The sequence below is a fragment of the Lasioglossum baleicum genome, chromosome 4 (assembly GCF_051020765.1).
Source record: "Lasioglossum baleicum chromosome 4, iyLasBale1, whole genome shotgun sequence".
Taxonomy (NCBI): Eukaryota; Metazoa; Arthropoda; class Insecta; order Hymenoptera; family Halictidae; genus Lasioglossum; species Lasioglossum baleicum.
Genome location: NC_134932.1, coordinates 16,831,249 through 16,858,043, shown reverse-complemented (window position 1 = coordinate 16,858,043; position 26,795 = coordinate 16,831,249). Strand labels below are relative to the sequence as shown.

The 26,795-nt window shown below is 36.5% G+C and overlaps 1 protein-coding gene across 1 annotated transcript in view; it reads right to left on the bottom strand.

The window, feature by feature from the left end:
- Window positions 1–26,493, bottom strand: part of LOC143208146 (alkaline phosphatase) — a 491,340-nt gene extending 464,847 nt beyond the window's left edge. The window contains exon 1 of the mRNA XM_076422280.1: window positions 24,765–26,493. Within this exon, the coding sequence (XP_076278395.1) occupies window positions 24,765–24,855 (91 nt within the window). The 5' untranslated portion in view covers window positions 24,856–26,493. The remainder of the gene's footprint in view (window positions 1–24,764) is intronic.
- Window positions 26,494–26,795: the final 302 nt, after the last annotated feature.

Here is a 26,795-nt window from a genome sequence, read left to right as displayed (position 1 = left end):
CCAGCTTACGTAAAAGTGTGTCGTACGTCACGTGCCATTCCGTTGCGCCGTTCTTGGACACTCGAAACAAAAGAGGAAATTGGTGACTGCGGTTCTTCGCAGGATGTTAGAAGCTTCTCGGAAGAGCAGAACAAGCATCACATCTGATGGTCAACTCCTTACCGAGGTAACCGAGTTTCCGCGAAAGATTAGTAAAGAAGAAGCACGGATGATATTACGGGAAAGCGAACAAAACGTGAAAGTTCGGAAGTGGGTGAAGAGAGAGAGAGAGAGAGAGAGAGAGAGAGAGAGAGAGAGAGAGAGAAAGAGAGCGCGAAGGAAGCGACGTATCGCGAGGAAACTCGAGGTCCTCAATGGTATTGTCACATCGGAACTTCTCGAGAACTTAGAATGCATAAAAGATGGAGATTCCATGCCCGTTCAAAGTCGCGAGTAAATTCCAAAGTGGAGGACGAGTTTATTACGACGCGACACAGGTAATTGAACAATTGTGTCATGTTTAAATGTCTCGGCTGTAACTCCCTGTTACTTGTCCTCATAATAGCCTTCCACTGGAATAGACTGGAGTAATTAATGGCAGAGTGGTTTATGTAAAAGGACTTTTTATTTAGCACCTGGCCCTTATAGTTCAGCCTGTTTCGGCAAGAGCTAGTAAATTGTCTCGGAAGAATTTTATTTTATCAACAAAATGTTGTTATTATGTGTGTGAATGTGAGGACAGAATTTATAATTAGCAATGTCCTAATTGTCGGATTTTTTAAACTATTGTGAACAATAGGAGTGAACAACAGAACATCAACTAAATTATTTTAGCAAATCTCATTCCTGTTTTCTTAGCTTGAAATGTTATTTCCAAAGCAATCATTGTTTAACAAGAATATACATCGATGGCATTCAACGACTCCATCTTAATTCATACATTGTATTAAAATTTCTTTGAACACAAAATCCTGTTATTTTTATAATGCAAAATGTCATACTGATGCACCGTAGATTTGATGTAAAATCCATTTAAACATGAAACCTTGTTTTGTCCGTCACACTGAACAGATATCTTATCAATGGACGATCATCTGTTTTGCCATTTTGAATTATTTATAAAGCATAATATGTCCAGCATTCGATAAGTGATAACTGCAGAATTTAACAAATATATCGGATTAAAACGCATCGATTTTGATAAAAATGGAATGTATCAGTAGTAGCCGACGAGGAAAACCAATAATACTAACGACGCGTAATTCAATCAACTGAAACTTATTGCTTCGAAAAATACATTTTATTTCGACGTGCGAAAACAGGAATCCCTGACTAAATGATCTTCCTATCAACCATTAAAAAATGTAAATGTTTTGTAACAAACATCTGTTAAGCCAGATTCGATATAATCTGTATTTTCGTGACAAATTCACAATAAACGTTGCATTCGAACCAGTATCCCCTTTATTGACAGTTTTATCTCTTATGACTAGACAGCGGATCTTTATGCAAAATAAAAATTTGCTACCTGAATTACAATAACGTGGAGTGAAATAGGAATTTATTTGTTCTCTTAATATGTTTAATAGGTCGAAAATAATATGAAAGTACTTTTAAATTCTTTTAATGTTTTCAATGTTTTACATTACACCTCTTTCTCATGAATGCATAAAATCCGCTGTCTACTTATGACAATATTTGGGTACCTATTTTCAATTTATCTTTAAAAATTTGTTTGTGTTGACAAATATGAATTTTCGTATACGATTTTTATATATGTACATATATGCATATAGTAGTTTAAATTAATTCAGAATAAACATTGTTAGTCGAGTCTATTTCGAAGTATATAAAAATACTTGTTGTCACTGAAACTTTTCAGAATTTGACATGAGTTATTAAGGGTTGAAAAATATATTTTTTCAGGGATGGTTTCCGCAAACAACCCTTTAAGTGACCAGCTTTAAAAGATCAGGAATAATATTCTGTCACGTAACTATAATGTATACAAATTTTAAGATGGTCAAATGGATGGAATATTGTTAAATAAAAAAAGATATGGTCAAACTGCAAAACTGCTGCTTACCCTTCGATTTCGATGATTTTTTGTTACTTCCTTCAAGGTCCCAAAATTTCCCAAGTGGTACGATAACGACAAGTTGCACTTGCTTAATGCTAGAGTCGACAGATTAGGACTTGTGGCCTCACATTACCTTCCCCTTCTCCGTCGGTATTCCCCACGCTTCCGTCTCTGTCGTACATGTTAGGGTGGCTCATATTTTCGACTTTTCAATTTCTTTTACGGCACCCCCAGGATTGTTCCGAATAATTAAAGAAAAATCTGTACAAAGTTTGAGCTCGATCGGATAAAACGGGAGAACTGTCCCAAGAGAGAGGATTAAATATAAAAATAATTAATTTAATGCTCATAAAATCGTTTTTGTCGAAAAATCTTCTAAACTAAACTATTTACCGCGTCGAAAAATATGTTAGATATAACCTATAAATCTGGACAGGCTGCGTCTTTTATGTCCTATTCCTTTTTTTCGTAAAACAAACGGTTCTTTCTAGTGAATTTTTCTGAACTCACTTCTTTTTATAAGACCTTGACCCTTGAGACAGTGAAACCCAAAAATTTGTATCATCTGGCGACTCTGCTTAATACATGTGATCTTCATTAAGATGAAAGAAAACTCATCGTTAAGAGAAGCATGGTTACGAGTACCGACGTTTATCTCACGCGAATTTTCCAGCGCGATTCCCGCGAATAATACGAACAGGCGTCTCGCGGTTTCGTTCGATGTCCCGCATTTTCCGAGGACAAAACCGAAGTCCTTGGATCAGCAAGCAGAGACATATAATGTCTACGTAATTATCTGAAAGAGACGTCACGAGTGGAGGCATTCTGGAGAATCCCAATGACTACTTTCAGACTTAGGCTGAATCGGGTTATATCAGGGGTAGAGAAGGTAAAGGAGATAAAGGTTCAGTCCTAGTCCATTACCCGTAACGATCTTTTTGCCTCGGTTACGACCGCCTACATCCTCAAAACGAAGGCAACGACTATGAGCAGAAAGTCGTAAGAGGGAGACGGCACACGGCGAAGAAAGAGTACGAAATGAAAACTATGTAGCACCTTGCATCTGGTTCGTTCGAATCGAAATACTTCGCCGGTTAGAAATTAGACCGAGAAGCGAAAGAAACGAACTTCCATGTTCGAAGTGTGTTAACCCTTTGCGGAGGAAATATTCTTGCGAAGGAACCTCGCCAGATGTTGCATTAGTTAGCTATGAAGGAAACTTTCTCGACACTGAGGGGCTACATCGTATCCCAAACGCATTCCTCGCGTCAACTTTTTTCAAATTTAAAATTCATTTCATCTACATTTTTATAATGTAAGTGGTTCTTTTGCAGCCCTTCTCTATAATATTAGATTTTTACCAGGTGTACACAACCCTCTATTGAATAATTACTATACTGCGGATCTTCATGCGAAATAAAAATTGTTTGCGACGATTGCAAGGAATAGAAAAAACGAAATTGAATGTTATTTCTTCCCTTAATGATTTCAATAGAGGAGGAATCATATATCGGCATTCTCAATTTTTTAAATTCTCCAACAATCTTGAATTTCATCTACTTAATTTTGCTATAAATGCATAAAGATCCGCAGTCTAATAATTACTCACACTTCAAAATGTAATTTTTGGTCTAGAGATAACACCCATTGGTTCAAAGAACATAATTTTCGAGAAAAATTTACAATAAACAACATCTGTTGATCAAGCCTAAATTTCTGAAGTCAAAATCATCTGATGGTCATAGTATACTAGGTGGTTGAATTCGTTTTTGAATCAGCGATAACCCTACGAAGTCAAACGTACAGGTTGCCATTGAAAAAAGTCATGGTGACCTTGATTTTTTATCGAGAAAATAATTTCTGTAATTTTATATACAAGGTGTCTCAGCTGAAGGAGGCCACCTAAATATCTCCTTTATTTTTAACGACACAAAAAATTTTTAATTTAGATGGTATCGAAGAAGGATTAAATGGTATCATAGAAGAACAATTTCTTTTATCCGGTTATTTTTTCATAGTTTTATCACGGTCATCGTTATAAACTTATTCTTTTTATTCCATCTTGTAGCGGCTGAAAAAATACATTTGGATATGCTTGTCATTAACAAGATGGAATAAAAAAAAGTTTTCCCGATACAAAATAACGATGACCTTGAAAAAACTGAAAAAATAACTGGACAAAAAAATTGTTCTTCTATGATATTCCTCCTTCGATACTATTTAAATTATGCCATAAATATTTTTTTTGTGCCATTAAAAATAAAGGAGATATTTAGGTTGCCTCCTGCAGCTGAGACACCCTGTATTTCAATGTGTAGCCGAGTAAATATTGATTAACTTTCGTTGTAAACATTTTGTTGTCAGACTCTCGGAAGAGTACCTAAAAAATCGTGGCGACAGTTACGCGTCACACGCTGTATAATAAGGATTATTTAACAAAAATAATTTGCTTGAATATATTCATAATTGAAGCTTGAAGCATTTTAATGAAAACATTATGACGCATCCTATATTGAGCTTCATACAGTACGGGATGAATGTAATTATTTATGGATTATTCGACAAACCGAAGCTCCTACCGTTTCATCCGATTACTTGGACAATCCTACAATTAGTTTGGATTATATAATGGTTAATTGGATTATCGTTAATAATTACTCAAATAATCCAACAACGGGGCGATACCCAAGACAACACATCCTCGCAGCCGAGTGAAGCTCTAGCTTCTGCATCTGAGCCGCTCGATCCTGATTTTGGTGACGGTGTAATTTGTCCAGCTTGTCCAAGCTTGTCCACCCCTGATAGCGGTTTGCACCCTGCTTATTTCACGACCACAGGTATATAGGTGAGAGTCTGAGATACTTCACAGGTTGCCACATAGACCAAGATGACTTGACGGTAAAGGTCGTGGTGCAAGACTGCCAGGTACCGCTGATGGGTTCTTGTAATCCATTTACCTAAGAAACTCCCAGGAGAAAAATTTCTTGCAGCCAAGAAGAATAAAGCCCTCTGTCCTTAAAACCCTGATCGTGCAAAAACCGAGTGGCTACGAGTATAGAACACCGGTAACGAATTGACCCAGAAGAGGATTGCTTAGGACTGAATAGTATAAGAAACGCAAGAATTGAAACGCTTCGTTTCCAAGCTGTGTAAATCTGACCCAGTTAATAAGATGTTCGTCCAATATTTCTCACGCCTACTGTACTGGACAAATGAACTCGGACGCAAACATTTTTCTCGATGTTCGTCGTCCTTCCGATCGGACGAATGTTTTGATTCGCGGAGTGTTTGCCTTTAGTCCTATTCTAACAGTGAATTACAAAGGATTACACATTACTTAAATTAATTTATCCTCTTTTAAAAAAAGAGCAGAGAAAAAATATTGAATAGGTTAGCCAGGGCATCCAGATGAAGATACTTACAAAAGCATGAAACAAATTCTTGAAGAGATCAACACTCTATTTGCATACGAATATACTTACATATAGAATGTAGATTCTAATTTTTAATAAATTAAAAACGATTTAAAGGCCGAAAAATAATATTATTATTGATTTAAATCTATTAATAATGTCATAGATGATGAGATCAAAAACACTTTCATATCTTCTGCAAAAAAATTGAGATTAAAATACAATCATTATATGTATATTCCTGAAAGTATTTAATAATTTTGATTGCAATGTATTTTTATGCACCCCCTCAGTTTCTGTCACAATTGGCAGAAATTCATAGTTGACTTAGCGTGTCGATTTTTAGCGCGGTGTTGTCGTCAGGTGGATTTTGTTTGAAACGATTTTTGAAGTGAATGCAGCGTTAGAAAAACGAACAGGATAAAAAGTGGAAATGGAAAAGGACGAAGACGGAGCGAATTCACGTAACGTATTCAAGTGAGTGATGCTGCACACGGATTGCATCGTTTACCGGCGAAGGAGTTTGCCTCTCCATCCCGTCGGTCGAAAATAAAGGTAAAAATACACAGCGTTTCTCGCAATCTACGATAATCGCGGTTCTCGAGTTTTTCTAAATTTTTGAAACACGTGCGGTTCACTGCTGCACTTCCTCCGCCAAACCGAAATTTCAGTTTCTCACCTACCTTCGATTTCTCTCGCAAATTCGTTTCCCTGGAGTAAATATGAAAATCCACAAATCTCTCTCCCTTCAGATTTCAAATCCTTCTCTTCTTTAATAAAGAATGCAAATAATCGTAACGCACGCTTTAAAAATAGATATAGAAAATTGATGTATCTTAAAAGTTTCTCTGTACTCCATTAACCATTCTTTAATAATGCATATACTATAGAAAGTTCATTAAAAATTCTTTGTTGATGCATACGAAATAAAAAGTTCATTTACAATTCTACAATAATGAATTACGCATGATAGTGTGTGCCACACGTGTACATGGTTTAATAATTTGATAATGTGATGGAATTTCGAGAATTAAAGGTACAAAAAGCTACTATTGTTTTTATATGATTTAATGAATAAATCTCAACATTGCCAACTTCTCGTTAAATTCTGCAACAAGATTGTGTACTTTTTTATCTTATCTTCTTTTAATTGTTGTTCTTCTAAAGTAAGTACACTTTTCTGAACACTCACGACGATGGTTCCTTTCATTCGGAATTCAGTGATTATAATTACTCGAGGTCATTCAGGGTAAAATGTTAGTTGTTCATTACCGAAGTAGATGCAGCAGTGATTTAAAAATGTGTTTACGGCTGTTATACCTGAATATAAATATAAATATTTCTAGCGAAACTAAATACACACCATCATTTATCGATGTGTGTGTGTGTTATCATATTATTTAAATTCCTGTATTTCTCAAGCATCATCCTAACGCCGAAAGAGTGATTTAAATTATAGGATAGCGCATTACCCGTGTTAATCAGGGGCGTGCTGCAAGAATCGATTGCAGACACTTGAAATTAATTAAAGCGGCCACTCCTCCTTCAAAGCAGAACAAAATATCCAACAGCTAGGAATTACTGCACCTTGCCGTGTATTTACCTTCGTCCGGCGCAACAGTGAGATTGTTATCAGACCCGGGGATGAATCACACCGAAACTAGCAATTTTAGTATACTGCAACCTGTTAAACGCCTGCTACTGGATGTTCATAATTATACCCCGATTTCCATCTGTTGGCGCAATTAACGATTCTTACGTCGTGGCCGTGCATTAAGTACGGCCGATAGCTGGGGCTCTCCTCAAGATCGGCCGTAGATTACGAACAGATTACGACAAACGACTCGCAATCTCGATTTCGGTACCGCTGTAGAGTCGCCTAATCATCTCAGGATCTAGGAAGATGGAGCGAGACTCGGTTCCACCCCTTATCGCAGACGCCGCACGGCGATAGCGCGCGTGATTGTGTACAATTACCAGCCACGGAGAAAGATAGTAACGTCATGAGAATGGCCGGGCTCTCCGTTAAGCTGGCCAGTCATCTTTCTCCATTAACCTCACGGATCGCGTTCGAGCGATCGGAGCTGGGTACCGGTAAAAATTTCCATATTGCCCTAAGCCGGCATTATTGGCGGAAATTTAATTAACTGGGTAACTATAGACCGAGCACAAATAAATCCTCGTTACCTCGATCCTCTGCTCGCGTTATGGGCACCGTTCATTGGCTCCGAAAAACATTTGAACGCTAAACTTCCGAGTTTCGGAAAGTTGTTAATTATACTTTCTTCGTTTGGTACAAAAGTACAAGAGCGTGGAGCTGTTTTAACCTTTAGAGGGCCGACATTTTTTAATAGAAATTGGTAAAAAGGGTGTCCCAAAAATGTACTTCCTTGAAAGAGGCGATACCTGAGGTCATATTTAGTAACTTTTTCCTTTGCGAAAATGTTGTCCGCGGATTTGTTAAGGAGTTATTAACGAAAAACAACGACCAATTAGAGTGCTGCTACCAGCGGACGAGGTCTGAGTCAGCGACAGGTCCCGCTGAGTGTAGCGTTAGCATTGGCCGAGCCGGAATTCGTCCGCTGTAGCTGCGCTCTGATTGTTCCTTGTTTTTCGTTAATAACTCCTTAACAAAGTCCCGGAGAACATTTTCGTAAAGGAAAAAGTTACTTCAAATGTTCTCAGGAACATTTGTAGGCCGTACCTAAACGGACAGTTTGTATCTCAGGTACAACATTTTCGGATATCCTGTATGCATTGGGTGCAAGAAATATTCGTACACCCTTTAAAAACAAATAACTTCTTTGAAATTGAACCATACCGATTGGGTTTTTGAGATGTTAGAAAGATTAGTTTATAATACTAAGATCGATAAAACGACTAAAAATAATCGTATATCAAGTTGTAAAGGGTCGTTGTAAAGGGAAAGCTTCCATCTTCAAATCTGTGGTCGATTCAGTGAGGAAAAATTTTCCGTTTTTAAAGACGTTTCGATTTGTTGCATTTTCGAGGAAAACTGAGTCGTCAGTTTTTACAACCACTATGGGTTTGAAGATTGGAGCTTTCTCTTTAAAACAATCCCCTGAAACTTGTACGATATTTTTACTGCTGTATGAAACAAAAAAGTATGGAACAAGTTCGGCATGTATACCTGATGTTATTGTAAAGTTGACAGTACACCTGCTATTTCAAGTTCAATAGAAAGACTAAAAATAATCGTATATAAAATTTTAGGAAGTTGTTTTAAAGAGGAAGTCAATCTCCAAGTCTATGGAAAATTCAGAGATGGGAAAAATGCAATATCGCTAGAGATATTTCAATTTGTTGTATTTTCGAATAATCGCGTTTTCAGTTTCATGAGAATCCACCATAGGGTTGAAGATTGAAGCTTCCCCTTTACGACAACCCCTAGGAGACCAAGGCTAGTTAGCTAATGAGGTTAATGGACTAATTCCCTCAACTATTGTATTGCATAGCAGATAGTATTATTTGCGATCACACACATATGTGACAGTATATCATATTATGTCAGTGAGAATAAAAATCCACAAACATCGACAGTAAGCTAGTGTTTTTGTTCTAACAATTTATAAATTTTTGTCCATTAAGTACTGCTAGTGATTTTTCACGAATTCAATAAATATCGTTCAGAAATCCATGTGAATACAAACGTATTTAATACAGAAAAAACAAAGGCATTTGTAAAAGCAACTCCATAGCAGAATGTTAGAAAGACTAGAAGAATCGGACAATGCGCTATTTCTTAAATGTCCATGTGAATGATGTAACTTTTATTTGAAAGTAAAATTCAATATCTAAATAGAAACTGAACATGGAACCTTAAAGATCAGCTTTGTTCCTAAAAATAAAATATGAGGAACCTGTGGACAATGTTACATATTTCTTGATCAAAGCCCTTAAAATAAATGAATAAAATTTGCATTCTGAAATCGCACGTTTCATATTCAACAACCGAATATATCGCTCCCATCGTTGTTATATTAAATTCTTTAAAGAAGGCTCTGCTCTATACATATTCCCAAAATCTTATCAAAACTAAATAGGGACTGTAATAGCTAGTAAAATAATTATAAATTGCAGCTATACGACTTTCCCAACCAGCAATGATTAAAGATTCGCCGATATTTTTTCATTTTAAAATCCAAGTTGGCCGTTCGGTGAACAAACGATCAGACGTTCCGTGCCTGCAGTGTATACTGCTCCGGCGTGTAGCGAGATCGACCAGCCAGGAAAAATGAAAATGGAAAAGAAATGGCGGTTTTTACGGGACAAGTTGCTAAGTGTTCTCGATATACGGAAACTTGTCGGCCAACGCGAAACTAAGAGATCCCCGAAAGAAAATAGTTATCGGGCATCAAAGTTGGATTATCCCGGGTGATTCGTACCGTGCCGCGTGTTCTACAAACACTGGGCCAAGCTTACGTTCATCTACGTCAGGCAAGAACTATGTATGTATGTATTTTCCCGCTTCCCCCTATCAGTTTACCGTTTCCCCCACTATCAACTATTTCATATTCCCCTACCGTCAGTGTCGCCAGATCAAGACTTGTGTCCTCACACTACCTTCGTCTTCCACGCCGTTTCCGCCGCGACCCGGTCAAGTGACGCGTTTCGTCTCTATCGTACATATGCCATACTGTCACGTGACTAATCCGGTAATGACACAGAGAGAACGAAATAAAGTAACGACTTACACTTTTCGAAAATGCTATACATCCAAACGTCTGTGCAAATTTTAAAAAATTATTTTCGCGACTGAAACCAACATGTACATTCAAAGATTCCTTTTTCGAACTTTGAATGGGAGTTCCACCATAAGGGCTTTACACGACTGAACTTGTTCCACATTTTTGTTGCATAAAACAGTGAAAAAAAATCATACATCAATTTGTAAAGAGTCATTGTATAGAGAAGACTTTAAGCTTCGCGTCTATGATAGTTTCTTTGACGAGAGAAAGTTTTGAAAGTTTCTGGAGACGTTTGAATTTGCTGTATTTTTAAGGGAAAATGGGTTTTCAGTTTCCCACTTGCTACATTATAAAAGAGGAAAATGGACACTGTTTTACAAAAGTTGAGGCTTCGAGCTTTAAAATCAGTACGAACCATAATGTCACGTGACTAATCTGGTAATGACAGAGAGAGGGTACCGGTATTCCTCTCCAGTCCGGTACTGGCAGAGAGAAAGGGTAACTTTTTTCCCTAAATCCGTGCTTCCTCTCCTCATCTAGCGACACTGCTTACCGTGTCTCGCGTGACTAAGTATACAAAATTTAGACGCACCCTATTTTTTAAACAAAAACACACCCTCTGACGAATTTTTGATCGATTTCTTTTATCGTATGTTTAGAATACCTTGAAAAATTATGATGCCTTAAAAAGATTATGTGCCATGTATGAATGGTTTTAGTGGTAATCATAATGTTACAAGGTATCTAAACACACGATAAATGAAATCGATCAAGAATTCATCAGAGGGTGTGTTTTTATTTAAAAACGCAGTGTATAATTTCTAATCTCCCCAACCTTCTCCAAGGAGTTTGGTTGGGAGAAACCAGGAGTAGAGAGAGAGGAATCGTCTCCGCCGTAAACCGTAGATTGGTGACTATACTTCATATCGTGTTTCCTCGTTTATGTAGCACCGAAACTTTGCCCTCATTTACATTTTTGCAAAGTTCGATAGTATTATACACATGCTGCAGCGAAGTTATCGGATATATACCGAATGCATATTTAACTGCACTGGGCACGATTAACGAACGTTTAACGAGAAACGAGTTAGAAGCAAAAATGAAGTTAAACGGCGTTCGCGTGTTACCTAAACTATGCGCCCGTGAAATCTGCATTTCGTGGCTAGATTATTCCCTTCGCGAATATGTGTACACTTCACTATATTTTAACTTTAAAATTTAATAGTCCCTTATGCAAACGTTGTTTTTCATAATGAGTTTATAACTATTTTTACGCTACTTTATTTTCTTTAATTTCTATGTAATGGTAAAGTCAGACAATTCTTGTGCCGGTGATTAGTAAAGCAGTCTAAATTAAAATTCCGACCAAACTGATCTTTTTACTACTTATAATATAGAAAAAAATGGTATATTTTGTATTATGCACAGAGTATTTAATAAGTATTGTAAATTATATAAATAAAATTTTACTGTTATGTACTAAATACGGTACCTCAATATTATACCTGACTATGTACATATTTTTCGTCATGAACAAAATTGTAATGTGCTAAATTAGTAATTTCCTGGTCCCCGGGTATTGAAGTTACTCACTGTATTTATTAGATCGTGAAACTCGTCAATAATTTCCATTTTCCTATATAAATTGTATTTATTAATGAAATAAATCATAATTACATCTTAAATAATTATATATCCATCATTATTTACAATTTGTTCCCATTAATCAGGTAATTCGATTACGATGCGCGTCATTAGAATGATAAATGCATCATCCCAAATCGTTCGTGGAAACAAATTATTTATCATTCAACATTTAAACTACATAAATTATAACCAACGAGAAGAACCATCTTTGTCCGCTCTTGAAAAAGTTTCGTAAACATCTACACAGTTAATTTGTAAATGGAACTTGTATGAAAAATATGTAAGTATTAAATGAAAAACGTTAAGAAGAATGAGACCGGATTGTTTCGCCTCGGGTTCACTTAATAAATTAGAAAATGTGTTTCTCGTAGGAAATGCGTCTTAAATGAAAGATGTTAATGAATGTCAAACGAGTGGAGCAGATTGCATTATCTCTGAAAAAACATAGAAAAAGACTTCTTAGAGTATCGGGTAAACAAGTTAACCTCCGTGAAAAATTCTTCGGTCTTCTTCGATTCTGCATCGATAGCAATACTGGAATTTCGAAATGCAGTAGTGGATTAGATAAATAGAAACGGACACTTGACGGGTAATGTCCAGTAATAAAAGTCGTACTTTCATTTCACAGAGTGTGCAGACTTCGGACAAACGTGATCCGGGTCCAAATACCATAAGATATTTAGTGCTCAAATATTTTATGTAAGTACTCTTCGGGGAAAGTTACAACGGATTAAAGAACGGGAATGAATAGAAAATAAAAGAATGATGAAAGTAGTCAGAGTTGAAATTGATACTATAAATAATAAAAGTTAAGGTTCCAAAATGTGCTGAATTTGAACTACAGCAGCTTCAAATGTTATTTCCAGAGATAATAATAGTAAAGAGTCTTCCATTATAAAGAATATTATAAAGAAGTAAAATGTAAGTTGAGAAATGGAAAATTGTTTACTTCCTGCGGTGTGCAACTTTAAACGATTTGCGCTAAATCCAATTACCCCTGTTGTTCCGATTGCAATAAAGTGCATGGAAACACGTTCTACGCTGTGGTTAAGTGAGCACCGTCTAATTTTCGGTTTCTGTACACAAAAGCTCGTCATTTACTTTGGCAATTGGATACAAGGAGTTTATTTGAAGACTTTGGAAACACACATTATTCAATCAACTATTTAATAGAAATCGCTAAACTTGAAATTTTTTCATTAGAACAAAAATTCGAAGCGATTAATTTTGTACGAAAATATATATGTATGCTATAAATTCTGTGTACTGATCATTTTTTAATTAATGAAATGCGTCCATTTTTACCACGTTTTTATTTGTCATTGTAAGTTAGTTGTCGAATCTAGTTGTTTAAAAATTGAGTTAGTAGAATTGGCTACAACAAAGATCACCTTTTCTTTGTCTAATTTAATGTATAATTAAAACAATTATTATTAGATAAAACTTCAAGGAGCGTATTTAATACCGCAAACAATATGTTGCAGAAATAGTTTTTTGGAAAATGCTGCTGGTTTAAGTTTAGAATTAGATATTAATTCAATTTTTCAGTAAATACTACTTAAATATATCTATAAAAAGATGATCTTTTAATGAATCCTAATTTTATTAGACAACCGTTCAAGGGTATGTAACCCCTTAAAGGAGAAACTAAATGTCCGGAACCATTTGAATTATAAAAATACCTACAGAAATGGAACATTTTCCATGAAATTTCTTTCTTTCACGAGAATCTGAACTCCAGGAATGCAACCATAAATTCTAAGGGCTTGCGATGTCCACTTGACCTTTGGTTATGTTTTCCTAGCTTTATGTTTCACTAGCTTTACCAAAATTACTAAACTAATCCCACTCTAATGTAACGAAGAAGAGACCTCTATATGGTGAAATGTGAACACGAGTTTCAACAGATGCAATTTCACTATTCATGAGCATAGAACTGAAAAGTGTAACATAAAATGTCATAAGTTCAATATTCTTCTACAATACATTTCACAGATACGTGCTCAAATAATATTGGGAAATCTAACATAAAGTAATAAGTTACTCTGTTGCGAGAAATATTTAATAACCAGTAATATTCTTAGAGAAAATATTAATTCGAAAAACTTGTTGGATTAATGTTAATTAGATTATAAAATACGTTTGTATTATTATACATTTTCCGAAATGCTTTCATGGCGTGAACATCTTATTATTGTTACCGTGAAATGAATATTTCTAGACATACAGTGAATGCAAGGAGTATATAAACATTAACTATTTGAACGTGTCCTGTTGGGGGTCAATGGGTTACAAGCATTTTTGTCATAATGAAAGGAAACTTACTATTTTAATTGCCACTGCTTCTCCGTAACTAATATGACCTGGTTCTTTGAAACTAAGGATGTGTGGGAACTGCCTGTAGAGAAATCTGGAATACGCCCAAAATATGTTTTCCGGCTTTCTCATCCTGCCAGGTTCATTCACAACTCCGCACGCACACTTCTAAAGAGTAATATTAGAACTTTAATATCGTACTATATTCACTTTAAAATGTGAGAAAATTAAACATCGTCATATTCTCGCAAAATTATAATGTTTGCGAACGTTCAAACTCCTTTTGACTGCAGGTTTTATGCATTTATAATAAAAATGAATAGGTCAAAAGAAACTCTGAAGACATTGAAAGAATTTAAGATTACAGTTAGACTATTTTCGATTTGTACGAATTATTCAAGGAAAATGGACATTATTATTTACCCTCTTTTTACAGTTGACTTAGAAACATTTTCTTTTACATACACTCCTGGCAAAAACTATTCGAACGCACTTAAAAATCGCATAATTTTCGGAATTTTCTGATTATCTTAAAATGTTTATTGCTCATAGCCACGTTAACCGGCTGCGGATATATATGCAGTAGGACCTCGATTAACCGGGTCCCGATTATAAACAAATATGCGTTTAAATATGATTAATGATTACATTATGAAGGGAAATAAATTTGCAAAAATAAAAAATTTATTTTGGAATATAATGTACATTTTAATTATTTCCTCGGGTCTCGATTATCCATCGGGCTTTAATTTATCAGGGCTATTTGTCTTCCGATCAAGCCGTTTAATAGAGGTCCTATTGCACAAAATAAAAAATTTTTACCTGAATTGCAGCAAACTTGAGTGAAATAGGAAGGTTTTTTCTTTTTTAATATGTTCAATAGATTGAAAATCATATGATAACATTGTTAAATTCTTATAATGTTTCAAACGATTTAAAATTACAGCTACTCATTCGTGTCACATATACATAAAAAATCCGCAATCTAATCTAATCCGTATTCAAAATTAAAATAATTCGAAACTTCTGTATACACTTTAAAAATTTATTTTTTCAGTGTTTATGAGAAATGTTCATACGTGTACGAGAAAAAGACGACATCATGCGCTTCCAATCTGACATAAACAACAAACATTTCGAAGAATAAGTGACGTATATCGTGGAAATGCTTGTTGGAACGAAACCAACGATGTTTTCCCGCCCTTTTCGCCGAACAAAACAAAGACCTCAGTAGTCTCAGCGCAGATGCTCGCAATCTTATTATCCTAAGACGCGACGGCTCATTCCCCGAAGGTTCGGCACAAAAAGTTCTGAACGAAAAACTCTTAGGCGAAATATCTGCGTGCTCGGAAGGAAAAAAAAGGATACCGTGACAGATAATCAAATGTGTTCCCGAAAAAGTTTCGCGCACAGGTCTTCCCGAGTAAAACTTTTTTCATTTGACGTAATGCAGCCCCGGTGGCGCTTGTACTCGGGCTTGCCTTAATTTTCAAAGATAAGGCCTCGCCCGGGCCAAAGTTTCGTCGAAAATCGAGTTTGGGTTGCTATGTTGTTATCGTGTCTGTTTTTTACCTTCATACATATGGGGTCCTTAGAGGATCAATTGCAACCAGAGAACATGCGTTCGAGCCAATCAAAGAGCTAAAAGCAGGAGAGAGCATACACGTTCGTTGGTTCCTCGGGCAAGAACAATCGCTGCTACGTTTCTTTCCCGACGAAACATCTGTTATCTCTTCATCTGGTACAAACGCGAACTTTCGAGCGTTTATGCTCGCTCGTAAATAAACTACAGGGCAAACTCCGCTGGCACGCCGTGTTACCAGCGTGACGAAGTAAATTTTATTAATCTTGCTGGACGCGTGTAATAAAGCGAAATTAATTGACCAAGAGCCGTGGGGATTCAAGAAATTTCAGCAACGCTGGTCATTCTCTTTTTTTGTACTGACCTCTGACCTCTGAAGATAATTGGTGCATTGTCCGACTTACAATCGTTGCGGGAAGCACACTCTCAGATGAAAAGATAGCGCTCGTGTAGGTACTTTCTTTCATTTCTTATATTATAGGTTATCAAATCGGAGCTATGCGTGTTTAATTGAACATTTAATTCTGTTTTATTTATTGGTATGCGCCACCCTAGACTCTGGTGCTTGAAGATTTAAATGAAAAATAAATTTACGATTCACTGTGTGATATGAATTAATTAATACTTTTGTAATTAGTACCTTCCTGAATATTTTATGAAGCGTGTCACACTTTATTTTCAACCGTCCGCATTATTCCGTAACTCTCCCGACTACGTTAATTATTTAAAACAGTGAGAAATTGAAAGGAAACGAATACTTTTTTCAATGAACGATCGCCACCGTTATCAAGGACCGTCCGGAAATGAAAATAAAAGCGTTTGATATGGATCGGCCAGCTTATAATTTCTCGCACGTGTCAAGTTCCACGCGTTGCTCTACAATATGATTCGATTGCATTGATAAGCGGACAAAACGATGCAGGAGGGATCATAGATTTGATCGGTCCGTGAAATTTGCAAGCATGAAAACGAACCCAACCGTTTTGCTTTATTGTACATGCGAGGGACTGGTATAAATCACGTTAGTTACGGCACATTCAGTTAAAAAAAAATCCGGGGGAAAGATCTTGTTTGTTATTGTTAAAAGGAATTGCATCGAACTAAATATGCTCTCGTGCATGCCAATGTTAAATGATAACGGCACTTTACCGATCTTGTTGTAATACAAATCAAACGAGAACAATTATATAATTAAAATATCTTTCGATTATTTCTGGTCGACCTATTTCAAATTTGATGTGGATATTAAGTGGAGTAAAGACAGAAACGCGTAAATAATGTATTCTCTAAACCAGGGGTTCTTAAACTTATGTAGTCCGTGGCCCCCATCTTGAATAACATTTTTTTGCGAGCCCCATCCCAACCCTAAATGAGCCATTTAAATAAAAGTGAAAAGTTGGGGGATGTAAAGTTGTCAAAATTGTTTCGCGGACCCCCAGGGTTCCGCGGACGTCAGTTTAAGAACCTCTGCTCTAAACCAATACGTTCTCGGATCAACAATAAAATAATGTTAAAGATCATGCCAAGTTCATAGTATACTGGCCGTTGAACACGTCTTGACATAAGCAATAATATTATGTACTAAAAAATATGTAGTACCATTTAAAAAAATGAAGATGACCTTAGTTCTTCATGAACAAATTTCTTTTCTCAAATTTAATTTTATTCCAAACATTATCTGGATACCGGAAGTGCCCCAAAAATCATGGCGACGGGTACGTAGGACGTCCAGTATATTTCTGTTATTGACTTTATTATGACTCTAAACATCGGATCTTTATGCAAAATAAAAATGGTTTACATCAATTACACAGAGCAAGAGCCAAATAGAAGCATTATTCTTTTTTTACAATTTTATAAGTTGAGCCTAATACATTGATGTTCTCGAATTCTTTCAATTAGTCAACTGTGTCAAATTGCACCTACTTCTTTTTTTCATAAATGCATAAAATCCTGAAAAAAGTACAGCTGCCATTTTAATTCTTGAATTTATAGTTTCATTATAAAGTTATTATTCAACATTCACAGGAAATTGTTTTTAGAGCTTTCGTGCAAATTAATAATTGATCACCCTTTAGGGTACACAATTTTGCTGAATAGTTAAATAAGAGAATTCATTTAAATATTTCATAAAGATGAATTGTATAATGAATAAATTTAAATGAATGAAAGATTTAGAGGGTATAGTGATGGTAAACATTGATCGCAGACGTCCAACGCACATTAGGACTTATAATTCACACGGTCCAGAGATTGTGTGCGTGACTACGTTATGAAAGTGTCGAGCCATTACAATTTGCATCGTCCCATTAGAACGAAAACGTTAACTCCTCGTTTACGCGTTGTGGCTGATTAAAACCAGCCCTACCCACTACGAAGTTGTAGATTTGGACCATAAAGCGATTTACAGCCACAGAAATCGTGACATCCGCCGTGTCAAATTGAAACAACAGCGTTCCTGCGAGTAATAAAAGTTGTGTAACAAAAACGTTTGTGTAACATATACATAAGTGTTCAGTTCTCTAATTCGATAAAAGTGAAAAGTTGTAACGGATATCGATCAAATATGAAATTTCACGATTCAAATATCCATTCGAAATTCGTGAAAGCCGACTTTTTAAACTATTGTTGTAAAATACGCCATTTTATGGGTTCTTTAAAATTCAAGATTGTAGTTTTTCACGTATCTTGACGAGTTTCAAAAAAATCTTTGAATGTCCCAGACACTTTTATTTTATTCACACGAGACACTTTCTTGAATATTTTATGTCACAATTTTTATAGTATTTAAATCGCTTTGCACATTTTGATACACAAATGCTATGAGCATCAAAAGGACATTCGTTCGCGAGTAACGCGATATTTTACAAAATAATACTGTCACTCATATGCGAGTGACACGGTAGGTGTGAACCATGTTGACGTCATACATATACGAGTGACATGAAATATCACTTGATTTTATGTTGCGTTGAAAGTTTAAATATGACGGACAGATTACAAATTATTAACTCCAAATGCGCGCATTTTACAAACAAAGTGATGCACAAATCAGAAATGAAAAGATAGAATAAATTTTAAAAAACATAAAACTGATTTTGAATAGTATAAAATCATATAGTAATGCGTTCTGCACTACACTGTAATTTATGGAATAAATTTTATTTATATAATTTATAAAATTTATATTACTTAACTTCAAACAGAAGACAAAAATAAATAGTGTGAAATAAATTTTGCAATCAAAGAATCATATTTGCCAAACTTAATTTAGTAATGAGTGCTAGTAATGACGCGAACACCCTGTATATGTGTATGTTAATTGTATATCTATGTATATTACTAAGATAAGAAAATTTGTGATAATGACTGTAAAAGATTCTGAATTATTTATTTTACAATGTTACTTTCGCCTCCTGTTACTTTTTATTTCGTTCTACCATATGCTTTTAACACGAATTCTCTCAAAATGAAAGGAAGATAGTCAAAAACAAATTGTATACAATACGTGGTTTTTTAATTGGTTATAGGTTATTGATCTGTTCTGGTATTTGCTGGGTACAAGTTTTTCTCAATTTCTTTGATCGTTACGGCGGAAGATCAACCAGGAATTTAATCTTACAACGAAAACAAGATCACTACTTTGACAAGTATTTCATCTAAGCGATGCCAAAGTAATGAATGAACGCCACAGTACCAACATTTTGTCATTGGAACGAAAGAACCGTTTATGTACGACAAAAGGGTTTCCGATAAAATGGCATTCCTGACGAAAGAAAATTGTATTATGTCGGTGATGTTTTGCGCGACGGAAACTGTTGTCCGGGACCATTCGAAAATACTTGTAGAAAGACTCAAATAGCGGAATTAATGATTAATTGAAAACGTCTGAAATATATCGACACAGGTCTTCGAGCAGTAATTTTTATCGGATCAATCATCACAAATTATCGAAAGATATACAATGTAAATTATGATAATCGTAATACCTGAATTAAACAGCCTATTTTTCCAAAAGCATAGTCTAATTGTAAGCTTGGCCTGTCCAGCTTCTTCTTCGTGACGAACTACGCGGTCCCCACTATCAACTAGTCCGTTCCCTCATTACTTAAGCACTAAACTGACAATGAATCACTATAACTGCCATACACTTTTGGCGATACGATGTGCGATCGTCGACCGTGTCAAATAGTGGGGGAACGTCACCTCCCGCCTTAGCGGAACGAAGAAGTGGGAGAACGGGCCAAACGCGTGGCTCGCGGGCCACGAGTTCGGCAAGCCTAGTCTAGAAGATAAAAGAAAAAATGTTTCAATGTTCAAGACAATAAATAATTCCTATTTCTCAGCTCTGTATATTTACACAATCACTCAAAAATATTTAGTCACTTGTGTATTATATTATAAATACTGAACTTGACATTAGAAATGTTTGTCACATTTATCGAAAAACAATGAAGGTTAATACATATCATTCAGGAAAAGTAGCATATATTAATCTTTACAAAGATGTTTTCAAGTTCGTCTTTTTTTTAAGTATCTAACTATACTACAATTAAATAAAGTATATAGTTGATAGAATTAAAGAAGAGACAACCTTTGAATAAGTTGTTAGGTAACTTCAAAAGATAATTTGTTTTTCTGTTCATTCTGTATGAACGTGGTTGAAATGCTAGAATTACATTTTAACAATGCCATTTCAGCAATTCCACACTACACCTGGCTTGCTCCCTTAACAAGTTTTCCACTACTTGAGAAATCAACGGTTTCCTCGCCGACGCTTGCAGTCATAAAAGAATACGTTAATTTTTACATACATGCGTATTGTTCTGATTACGGTAGTTCTTCAAATCTAGAAAGTACGTTTTAATCAAAGTTTAACGACAACATAATATAAAACTTTTCCTCCTTCAATCAAAGTTGTAAATATTACAACAATAATTTCCGAATCGACGGACTTCTACTTTCATAAACAACGATTTATTTCAAAGATACTAAAATGTTTAAATGCAAAGCGTGCTGTTATTAACGATTAAACGTTTGGTTACCTTTGATGTAACACAACGTGTCACGTGTAATTAGCAAAAATGTGTAACATTTGCATAATTACATCATACACGTTTTGCTTAATCTGAAAAGATTTGTCTGCACGAATGAAATATGAACTTGTTACGAATTACGCATGTATTTAATATTTGATTATACGAAATTTTCAACAATCACATAGCCAATTAATTTGACTGCCAATTAATTTGAGTGAACTGTCTAGCTACGAACACTTCGTTACTATTCTGTTAATTGGTAGGATCGCGTTAAAATAAATTAAACGATCGTTTTAAAACACCCCGAGAATTGCTTTTATTCTCAGCCCGACTCTGATCCATTTCCCGTGATTCCACCGTGATCCTGATCGTTTTCCTATGGAGTTTATTTAAAACCCATTAACTTGGACCTCGATCCTTCTTCCCTTTGTAATTTCGCGGTATCGTGACACGTTTTTGCAATCTCGAATTCGACCACCGATAGTCGAATTTCCGACTGTTCTTCTTTTCAGGTGCTGGTCGAAAAGCGTTCCAACAAACAAACACCGCAGCAAGATCAAATTTACTGTGTATACCACTGCGATGAAACAAAATTACAAAAACCATTGTAGTCCCCCTTGGAACAACTGATTCATCCTATCGAATTCAATGAGGGCTGGAAAACTCTTATCCTGTGCTTCAGATTAAAAGCGTGCAATTCAAATGGCAGAGAAAGATTCCTGTTTAACATCTGTAAACATAAATGTACGCAATGTTTTGTACTCGATACTAATATACGGGGTAGGTCACCACATATTATCACTTCAATTTACTTGTGTTTTAATGGTTTGGGTTAGACGGAAGGACATTAACCTTTTTTTTTTAAATGGAAACAAACTTATTGCACCACTTAATGCATCTTGATATTTTTTACAAGAAAGTGTTAACCTACTTCATGTGAAAAATCATTTTGTAAAGAGATATTAGGGGTTCAACTAATAATAACAGTCATGTGTAAATCGAAATAGTAATATGTGATCCATCCAGTAGATTAGAATCCAGTCAAAGCTTAAAATGAGTCCAAACACGACACAATTTGGATCATATTTACTAGGTTTAAATGACGTTTTACTGGAACCTCGATTATCCGAACCGACGATATTTGTATTATCCAAATACAGCGACCCGTACACAACACGATTTATCATTTCAACACTGTAGCTAGATAGCTGTTCTATTATCCGATCATTAATGTTGCACTGGTTAGTTCGGATAATCGAGGTTCTACAATATCGCAAATTGAACAGGTCAATATGATCCAAATCGTGTCGTGTTGGGACTCTTTTTAATCGGAGAAACGTGACAAATATGTTGCTCAAAGTTTCACCAAAGAGTAATTAAAAACAATCAAGTGACATTTCGAAATTTTCACATAAATCGGACATTCCCTCCTCGCATATGAAAATATTGTTACTCTAAATACGCATCGTTATAAACGTAATGCGCAAAGGTCTTGATTGATTATTTCTAAACTTTCCTTTGACCAGCGACACCACGCGTTACTTTGTTCATAATTTCTATCGCTGACTGCCGGGATGAAAATACCGCGCGCGCTCGTCGCAAAACGGCCAACGAAGCGAAAATATTCCCAACAGTATGATTTGATGAGGCGTAATTGAAAGCGCATACGTACGCATGAGCGCGGCTCATTTAGCCAAAAAAACGATCATACGACCCTCGCGACCGTTCAATTATTGACCAATGAAGTAAAATAAGTATTTATGGGACCGGCCGGTTTCGCTCGACTAAATCTCCTCTGTCCGTGCCCAATTGTTTCCGTCCTCGAAGTTTACTTTCCCGGTTTTATTCGGATCACAATGAAAAACATTCCGCGCACCGACGAACGCGAAACAATTCCAGTTTATATCGTCCGTATTAATTCTCGTATTTCTGTGCCGTGATATCGTAATTTTCAAATTTCAGTAACGTGTTTAAATGGAGTCGCTTTCTCGAAATAATTCAAACAATGATAGATGACGTTCTCTGTACCGCCATTGACATCGTGCGATGTATAGGTCACAAAGGAACGATTCATTAATTTAAAAAATTTTGTAATTCCTGAATGAAACAAGAAAATTTCTTCAAACGCGCGCGTCCACGAAATTTTTATATTTATTTTAACGTGCACAGTCGATCGGTTCCTGAATGATTCCGATAATTCCGATAATGAATGGTTTATAATTAACACAATTAATCTTGATTTAATTTATATTTATATATATATATATATATATATTAATAATATATTCTAATATTAAATTAAAAATAAATTATAAATATATATAATATTAAATATATTATATATAAATAAATATATATATATATATATATATGTAGTAGGTATATGTTTAGTTTGAAGCAACTCAAGTTCAATTGAGTTAAATGAAGTTCGTTCCAAATGCATTGTGGAAATCATAAACTACTAATCAAACAATGCAATAATATATTACTAAATCACTTTGTTAAACATTTTTCTACGAGTTTTTTTAACGAGTTAGAACATTTCAAATTCATTGCATCGAATGTAATGTGTCCCTTGATATAAAATACACATAGTGGTAAAAAGTCATATAACGTAAAGGAAAGCAATTACGAATTTTTTATGATCTTCAACAGTGACAAAACTGTGGTAAAATGAGACAAGACTGAAATATTGATTCACAACTGAATCGTACTAGTTCTTCAGAAATAGAGGAAAATGTGTGAAATTGATTGAAGAGTTGTTGCCGAGATACAAATATATCGAATTTTTTACAGCCGATATGTTTGAAGAATCAGTCCACATTTTACGTCCATGTTCACCGTTTAATTAATCTCTCCCCGATGTATGTACATGTGTAATTAATTGTTTCTGGAATCAAATCAATATACTCCTGTGCATACGTTCATTATACAAAGACTGGTGCTCCGATCGATCGACTCGATTTTATTGATGAAAGCTTAGCCATACGGAGTATAAATAAATAAAATTCTACTTACTTCAATACAATTACGATTGTAACTTATACTTCTAATTACTTATAGTAGAAATAAATCCTTTAAAGATTAATTTCACACACTAAACACAGCTACCCGAAGAATAATATGGCGCCGCAATTTTATAATTGCATAGCGTCACAATAACAATTTAAAAAACACTTAAAACTCTACTACCAAATTGCCAATTGTTTATCTAACACGATTTAACAACCAAACATTTTAAATCGGTTGGCAATGTCCAAAAATTTCTCAACGAATTCATTAATTCAAAAGCATTGATTAACAATCGCAAGAAATTAATGTCTATGCCTAACATAATAATGGAATGCTATTTCACAGCTATATTTATTTAACCTTCGTCCATCCCTCGGGTCAGTTTGACACATTCTCGCATATTCTGCATAATAGCGTGTTCTACATATTGTTTTATTACATTTATCATACCTAACCTGTGTTTCTCATTTTCAAAGAAGCAATTCTCAAAATTAAGTATTTGTCATTCCATCACCGTCTTCTTGTACGTAATTTTTTGTATGTATGTAATTAAGTTGGAAAGATGAAGATCGAATAAGGGTTAACACGTTTGAGCACACTTTTTATGTCTTCCTCAAAAATATATTTTCCATTTCGAATGTTTCCTTCCTGATACATACAAATAAATGAAGAGGTAATGTTCGCAAGGATCAATTATGTCTATTAGTTCCCTAAGAAAGATTTATAAAAGTTCATCACTTGTTCATCAGTACAAAAATCAATTGCCGTCATTTGCCACCACATCAATGACAACCACAGTCATCATTCACGGAAACATATTAGGTTACACTTCATATATTTTTGAACGCCACTACGACTGTAGTAGGTGGTTCGTCCCACCGTAAAGGGTCGACCAAATAATGTCCCGGCAGAAAAATAAATTTCGCAGGGCAGAAAATTAACGATTGCTTCTCGCAAGCTAAGCTAAGATGAATGAACGACTATTACCTTGTTCGCCAGCTCGCACGAAGACAATCCCATGAATCGTCAGCAGGAGGACGGTGAGCCCGAGGACACTATGCCGTATATAGCGCCACATCTCCGAAAACGAGAAGGGCTAGTCCCTACGTGCTGTCTGGATGGCCCCTCATACCCCTTTCCAGCGAATGTCCCCGTGCCAATCGACCGTCACACGTAGAAAAAGTAGCTACGAGTCGATACCGTTGGCTGCCTACGATCAGTCGGCGTATACTCTGTCGCAAACACCGCTCGGACCGATAACCGTGGCTACTCCGATCCCTCCGGCGCGGCGACATTAACCGATTTCACGCTGGAATGCCACAAGATCCGCCTCAATTTGCAGCCGCGAAAAGGGATCGTGGATCCTCGCTTGGTTTCACGCTGTTATGATCGTCGATTCGAATCAGAGTATACGTCGGGCCCAGTGAGCCGAACATCTTGCGCGAATCGATCATCTTTCCCCGTGGAATTCGTTGTATCGGTTTCAACGCACACACAACACACTGGCTCGATGTCAAAGTTCGCGACGCTTAGAATCGGGAGGATGAACTATTTAACTATGTTCCGAACGGCGGTAGACTCCCATGGAACGGAAATGAAACGGTGCGAACTTGCGCTTCACCCTAAATGAAATATTGGCTCGTGTCTCTCTTCTATCAATCTCCCAAAGAAACAAATCGTGTGATTCACTCGCGATAGTTCACTACACCATCCGCGATATCGGGTCCTGTCATCGCTGGGCGGCCCGACAAAGCCGCGAGATAGATTCCGCGCGTAAACCGGTCATCGACGCGTGCACGCTAAAATTTTTGGGATCCGGAGGATATATCAAAGGTCTCCTCTCTCTGACCTAATCCAGGTGGGAAGCAATCGGAGCGCACTTCTTCTTTGCCGAAAATCTGCCGGCGGTAAACAGGGAATCGTTTTTCGTCAAGCGGGCCGAGCTTCAAAGACGATTCTCGGCTTCGAAGACCACTGATGATGTCACACTCGCGACCCACGGGCGTGGGACATACAGGGAGAGCTCTCGTCGTTCGTGTCACGAAAGCCGCGGGAAAACGGACAGGATCACTGACAAATTGCACCAAACGACTCGGATAACTTGTTGACTGTTGCGTCGCACCACGTATTCCTAGGTTCTCACAGCACAACTGTTTCTGCGTAACGAGACCAGTTGGAACGTGTACTTTTTTCACCGAGAGACAGAAAGAGAGAGAGAGAGAGTGGAAGAGATATTGAGAGGGAACAACCCTACTGGAAGCTCCTCGATCGAGGATCGACACGTGACAGAGGACCGTTGCACTTGATCGGAAAGTAACAACGAACACTTTGAACACTTTTTTCAAACACTTCGTGTCTTGATCGTTGAGAGAAGCTATCAATTTTTGATAGATCGGCGCTGAATGATCATCGAGAGAGGGAGAGAGCTTATCATCCCTTGTCACCGGGGAACGTCATCGCGAGAGACGCGCGGCGAAGAAGAACCACCGGAAATGTAGTGAACCAAAGGGAAGAGGGAAAGAGAGGATTGTAAAAGGGTGAGAGAGATAGCAGGAGAGAGCGACTGCACGCGCGAAAACGACGAAAGCTCGCGCGGACGAGTGCAAGCGCAATGCCACGATGCGTTTCGGTAAACTCACCGGGTGCTTCCTCGAAACGCGGAGCCGAGCAGAGACGGCGGTAGCCGCGCGAACCCGAATGAACGGATCATGAGACTCAGCTGCCGTTAGGCGCCTCTATCCAGCCACCACCATCGGCGGAACGCCTGTCCGGTTGCGCCGTGGCACACTGATACCACCGTCAACCCCGTTTCCCGTCACTATTCGTTCGGAGGACACGCGATCCTTTTTCCACCCTTCGACTTTATTTGTTTCCGCGTTCAACCCTTATGCCAATAATGACGAGCGCCCGTGTTCCAAGAAAACAGATAGCACACGCGTATAATATTTAAGTTCTTACATCTGTGGTTGCAAGGAAGAACGCCGCATGTCACAATTTCAAAAAATTTGAGTTTATGCA